This window comes from Myotis davidii, unplaced genomic scaffold, assembly GCF_000327345.1.
Source record: "Myotis davidii unplaced genomic scaffold, ASM32734v1 scaffold174, whole genome shotgun sequence".
Lineage (NCBI taxonomy): Eukaryota > Metazoa > Chordata > Mammalia > Chiroptera > Vespertilionidae > Myotis > Myotis davidii.
The window spans coordinates 8,038,371-8,044,419 of record NW_006289087.1 but is presented as its reverse complement, the minus strand read 5'-3'; the positions used below and the strand labels follow the sequence as shown (position 1 = coordinate 8,044,419).

Genomic DNA, 6,049 nt, shown 5'->3' with positions numbered 1-6,049 from the left:
TAAAAAAAAGTCTTCATTTAAAAAAAAAGTCTTCATTAAGAATAGAACTTAAGCCCTAGCCGGTTTGACTCAGTGGATGGAGTATTGGCCTCTGGACTGAAGGGTCTCAGGTTCGATTCTGGTCAAGGGAACAAGCTCAGGTTGTGGGCTCGAACCCCAGTAGGGGCCACGCAGGAGGCAGCCAATCAATGATTCTCTCTCATCATAGATGTTTGTCTCTTTCTCCCTCTCCTTTCCTCTCTGAAATAAAAAAATATATATATTAAAAAAAGAAAAAGAAGAGCATAAAGGGATCCTGAGACCTAAAGATTGAGAACCACTACACTGAGTAATAGGACAGAGATAAAAAGATGGTACGTTTTGCCCTAGCCGATTTGGCTCAGTGGATCGAGCATCAGCCTGTGGACTGAAGGGACCCCCGTTCGATCTGGGTCAAGGGTACATGCCTGGGTTGCAAGCTCGATCCCCAGTGGGGGGCGTGCAGGAGGCAGCCAATCAATGATTCTCTCTCATCATTGATGTTTCTATCTCTCTCTCCCTTCCTCTCTGAAATCAATAAAAATATATTTAAAAAATTTTTTTTACAAAAGATGGTACGTTTTAACATTATACCTACCCTAGAATACATATATATATTTTAAATATATTTTATTGATTTTTTACAGAGAGGAAGGGAGAGAGATAGAGAGCCAGAAACATCGATGAGAGAGAGACATCGATCAGCTGCCTCCTGCACATCTCCCACTGGGGATGTGCCCGCAACCCAGGTACATGCCCTTGACCAGAACCGAACCCGGGACCCTTCAGTCCGCAGGCCGACGCTCTATCCACTGAGCCAAACCGGTTTCGGCCCCTAGAATATATTTTAAATAGCCCTTAAGTCTCTTTATATTACTCATTTTAAAAACCACTAGTTTGTAATTGCTGAAAACATGGTTCATTATAGTTGCCAAAAGCAAAGTTCTAGTGTCTTAGTCATTTTATTTCAGCGACACCTTATTGGCTGTTAACGTAGTATAATATTTAATCCATATTCTTAGTGTTTTATCTATTATTTAAGAAACGCTTCAGAAGTCGAGTATGACCCTTGTGAGTCCCTCTTACCTTTACAATGTCTGGGTTATTGGCTAGCCTCAGCACTTTGCAGGCCTTTGCTAACCCAATCCCGCGCAGCGATGAGAGATAGTCACAGCCCGAAAGGATGCACATGTACCGAAACTTCTCCTCTGTGAACACATCCCCAAGCTGTTTGCACATGCCCAGCCGAGCCTGGTCAATTTCCAGTCCATTTCCAAACTGGTCCATTTTTAAAATCACCTTTAAGAGGAAAGGAAACTGTTCATACCTTTTAGGGCCATTTGTATTTTTTATTATTCAATTCATTGCAATATTTCTAAGAAATCTTTCTTGTTCTTCATCAGGGCAACGAGAGAGGCCGAGACAGGTCGGCCAGTTAACTACTGTCAAATCTGCAGACAAATCAAGGGGAAGCACGGGCTAGGACTCTTGACACAAGGAATACCCTTTCTACACCTTTACTTCCTACCGACAGTACAGGTTGTCATGGTGATCAAATAGCAATTCATACAGAGCACTCCCCCCTTACCTGCCACTGTTACTTTTTAAAAAGTAAACCGTTTTCTTATTTTTAAAGTAAGACATGTTCACTATAGAAAACTGGAAAACAGAAATCCCGGAGGAATAAAATAGAAGTGGCCCTAAATCTCTCATCTATCGCTGTTACCCAGCGGTATCCTTTTGACACAGATCCTTCTAGTCATCTATGTATAGAAAATAAGAATAACAAAAATGAGATCACCCTATATTTCTGTATCTTAACTTTCCTACTTAATATGTCATAAAAATTTCCATTAAAGAGTTTATACACAATCGCATTATAAAAAGGTTTATTTACCTAATCTAATTGAAAAATATAAAGCAAATAATTATTAAAAAATAAGACTAAGTCTATATCCTATTAAAAAATTTGTACAAAACAAAATGCTCTAACCGTAAGTTCACTCTGAAAAAGCACCCAGATTATACAAATATCAAGCAGCAAAACCTGTCTTTTCATTTTAAATAATATATCTATTAACACTAAGTAATTTCAGGTATTAAATGAAATATTACTGCAGAGGAGAAACTTGAATTCCTCGGTTCACACTATTTTAGCACCTTTTTACAGCCGAAAGCGAGGAGATCCGAGTCCTCCGTGACGATGGCCTGTACAATCCCAGCTTTGTTCAGATAGGCCAGCTGTGCGTCTGCTTCGTACGGCGCCACGAGACAGTCGACCCCCTGAGCCCGAGCAGCCTGGGGGAGAGGGGCAGTCAATGTGCAGAACAGCGTCTGGAAAGAACTGAACAACTCCCTGTTTCAAATCCATTTTATCACCAGCTTCACCGTGCACGTGCTGATACTATTTTCAAAAATCATACCCTTGCCAGAGCTGGCTTGGCTCAGTGGATAGAGTGTCGGCCTGCAGACTGAAGGGTCCCAGGTTCAATTCCGGTCAAGGGCACATGCCCAGGTCACAAGCTCAACCCCCAGTAGGGGCGTGCAGGCAGCAGCCAATCAGTGATTCTCTCTCATCTTTGATGTTTCTGTCTTTCTCCCTCTCCCTTCCTCTTTGAAATCAATAAAAATATCTATAATAAAAGCATAATTAGACCAGATGTCCTTCTGGATGAAACTGGGGCTGCGAGGGAAGTCCGGGCCCTGGGTGCCAGAGGGAAGCCAGTGCTGGCAGCGGGGAAAGGAAGACCTACCCTTGCACGAATTTCATCGAGCCTCGAGTATACATATAAAAATCATATCCTTTCAAGTATGCTTTTCCTGCTTTTAGTCCGAGTATATAATGAACTGATCAGATAGCCACTGAGTCCTTTTTTAAAATCAACTTATATATTTGGAGAAAAGAAACACCGCTTTACACGGGGAGGGGGACAGTCCCTCTAACTACTAGTAGCCCTAGCTGGTTTGGTACAGTGGATAGTCTCCATCTGCAGACTGAAGGGTCTGGGTTCGATTCCCCTCAAGGGCACATGCCCAGGTTGCAGGCTCGATCCCCAGTAGAGGACGTGCAGGAGGCAGCAGATCCATGATTCTCTCTCATCAATGATGTTTCTCTCTCTCTCCCTCTTTCTTCCTCTCTGAAAAAAAAAAAAAAAGAATGTCTATGCTCCCAAAGTATCTGACATGTTTAGAGCTCTGAATCTATTTTCCCCATGAAAATAACAGGCTCTCTTGTCAGGCTACAAGAGTCTACCTGACGTTGAGTCTAATCACCATAGTTATAATCCCAGTTGTTTTCGAGCAGTTTGAACACAGGCCTGAAAAGGGGGAGGGAGGGCTGGGACTGTGGGCACCTGGACACTAATATTTGGTGATAACAGACCCGTCTAAGCAGGGCAGATGGGGTAGCCTGGGAGTCTGCAGAGTTCCCGAGTCAGCAAGGCTGGTTCAGGGTCTCGGGCAGGCATCCAGGAGCGAAGGGTCAGTAAGTGAAGACTCGATGCCAGTGGGGGTGGGACTGAGCGAGGGAAGCCAGTGCTGGCAGCGGGGAAAGGAAGACCTACCCTTGCACGAATTTCATCGAGCCTCGAGTATACATATAAAAATCATATCCTTTCAAGTATGCTTTTCCTGCTTTTAGTCCGAGTATATAATGAACTGATCAGATAGCCACTGAGTCCTTTTTTAAAATCAACTTATATATTTGGAGAAAAGAAACACCGCTTTACACGGGGAGGGGGCCAGTAACTGTAAGTCACAAGAGACAAGTTTCCATCTGAAGAATGGCTATGGTCCATCTGCAGACTGAAGGGTCTGGGTTCGATTCCCCTCAAGGGCACATGCCCAGGTTGCAGGCTCGATCCCCAGTAGAGGACGTGCAGGAGGCAGCAGATCCATGATTCTCTCTCATCAATGATGTTTCTCTCTCTCTCCCTCTTTCTTCCTCTCTGAAAAAAAAAAAAAAAGTATCTGACATGTTTAGAGCTCTGAATCTATTTTCCCCATGAAAATAACAGGCTCTCTTGTCAGGCTACAAGAGTCTACCTGACGTTGAGTCTAATCACCATAGTTATAATCCCCGTTGTTTTCGAGCAGTTTGAACACAGGCCTGAAAAGGGGGAGGGAGGGCTGGGACTGTGGGCACCTGGACACTAATATTTGGTGATAACAGACCCGTCGAAGCAGAGCAGATGGGGTAGCCTGGGAGTCTGCAGAGTTCCCGAGTCAGCGAGGCTGGTTCAGGGTCTCGGGCAGGCGTCCAGGAGCGAAGCGTCAGTAAGTGGTGAAGACTCGGTGCCAGTGGGGGTGGGACTGAGACCCCAGCAGTGCACCCCTCCATCTCCGGGACATGCTGATGGAGGTCACCTAGGGGTCTTATTTAAAAAGGGAGAGCTCAGCTTATCCCTCGGGCTTTCTCCCTTGGAAATGCTGAATTCTATCTAAGCAAACTGTTCCCTTCTTGTTGACATTAGCCCTCTCCAGGAGGTCAGGCCTACAATAATTCCCCTCCCTGCATCTCCTTGCTCTCCCATCAATAACTTACAACCAGCTTCCATGAACGTCACTATGTTACTTAGGCATCATTTCTGTTTTTTATTCCTCACCCGAGGATATTTTTCCATTGGTTTTTAGGGAGAGCAGAAGAGAGAGGGAAAGACAGAGAGAAACATCAATGTGAGAGAAACATACCGATTGGTTGCCTCCTGCACAAGCCCCGACCAGGGCCCGGGCTGGGGAGGAGCCTGCAACCGAGGTATGTGCCCTCGGAAGGAACCAAACCCGGGATCCTTCGGTCCGCAGGCTCTCTCCACTGAGCCACACGGGCGAGGGCGCGTTGTTCCTTGTTCGCTTACTTTAATGACGTTGTGGGCCATCGCATGTGTGACGTTGACGCAGCGGGTGAAGCATTCTCTGGCCTCCGGGACCTTCCCCTCGCGAAGAAGCTGCTTGCCCTTAAGGAGGTTGGCTTGTCGTCGCCTGCAAGGAGCAAGAAAACCCAGAGCTGGATCAAGAAACTACGATACAACTCGAATGCGAGACATTTCCCTTGAACAGAAAAAAGTCTGGCTCAGTTGAAAGTGCGCCCCTGGTCCCTGAGAGCGTTAGCCCACAGGCCCTGGGCTCCTAAGAAAAGACCAAGCCGTCTCTAGGGCGCACTCACAGGCCAGATCCGCAGGCTCTGCCACAGCAACGCCTCTGTCAGAAGAAATGAACCAAGACGCTTAAGAAAACGCGAGTCAAGGCTTTCACACCATCAAACCCACTTCCACGCGTAAAGGATGGAACTGTATCAGCACACAAGGAACTTGAGGAACGCTGCTTCTGTGAGCTTCCCTGTGAAATCTATTAGAGATCAAACTTCAGAAAAACCAAAATAACATGATGAGAGGCAGGGACATAAGGACGGGTGATGACCACATAGCAAACTGTAGAATCAAAACTCAGTAAGGAGTCAGCAGAGAGCCACAGCTACGTGCTCTGACAGAGGCGTGGCTCTACACTTGGGAGTGTACGGGAAAGAAAAGTAAACTTTAACTGCTTTCAGTAATCACACTGGTGGTGGGAGTATTAGTCCTGTTGAGTATATCCCCCGTTTTGCTTTCCATGGTTTGTTACCCAGAGTCAAGTGAAGACTGAAAATATTAAATGGAAAATTCCAGAATAAACAAAATTAGTAAGTTTTAAATTGTGTGCCATTCTCAGTAGCAGGATGAAATCTTGTGCCATAGCTACTTCACTCCATCTCATCCCATAGGCATCGTATCATCTCCATCACAAGAAGGGTGTGGCTCAGAGGACAGAGCATCGGCCTGTGAACTGAAGGGTCCCGGGTTCCATTCCAGTCCAGGGCACATGCCTGGGTTGCTGGCTTGGTCCCCAGTGGGGGTCGTGCAGGAGGCAGCTGGTCCATGATTTTCTCTCTCAACATTGATGTTTCTATCTCTCTCTCCCTTCATTTCCTCTCTGAAATCACTATATATATATTTTTCAAAACATCCTTGGGTGAAGAAAAAAAAGACTTACATATGTA

General features: G+C 45.5%; 1 protein-coding gene across 1 annotated transcript in view; it reads right to left on the bottom strand.

Moving 5' to 3' along the window:
* Positions 1 to 6,049, bottom strand: part of EXO1 (exonuclease 1) — a 35,359-nt gene that overhangs the window by 20,917 nt on the left and 8,393 nt on the right. The window contains exons 3-5 of the mRNA XM_006761343.2: positions 4,872 to 4,995; positions 2,179 to 2,316; positions 1,105 to 1,317 (exon numbers count right to left, since the gene is read on the bottom strand). Coding sequence (XP_006761406.1) covers positions 1,105 to 1,317; positions 2,179 to 2,316; positions 4,872 to 4,995 — 475 coding nt within the window. The remainder of the gene's footprint in view (positions 1 to 1,104; positions 1,318 to 2,178; positions 2,317 to 4,871; positions 4,996 to 6,049) is intronic.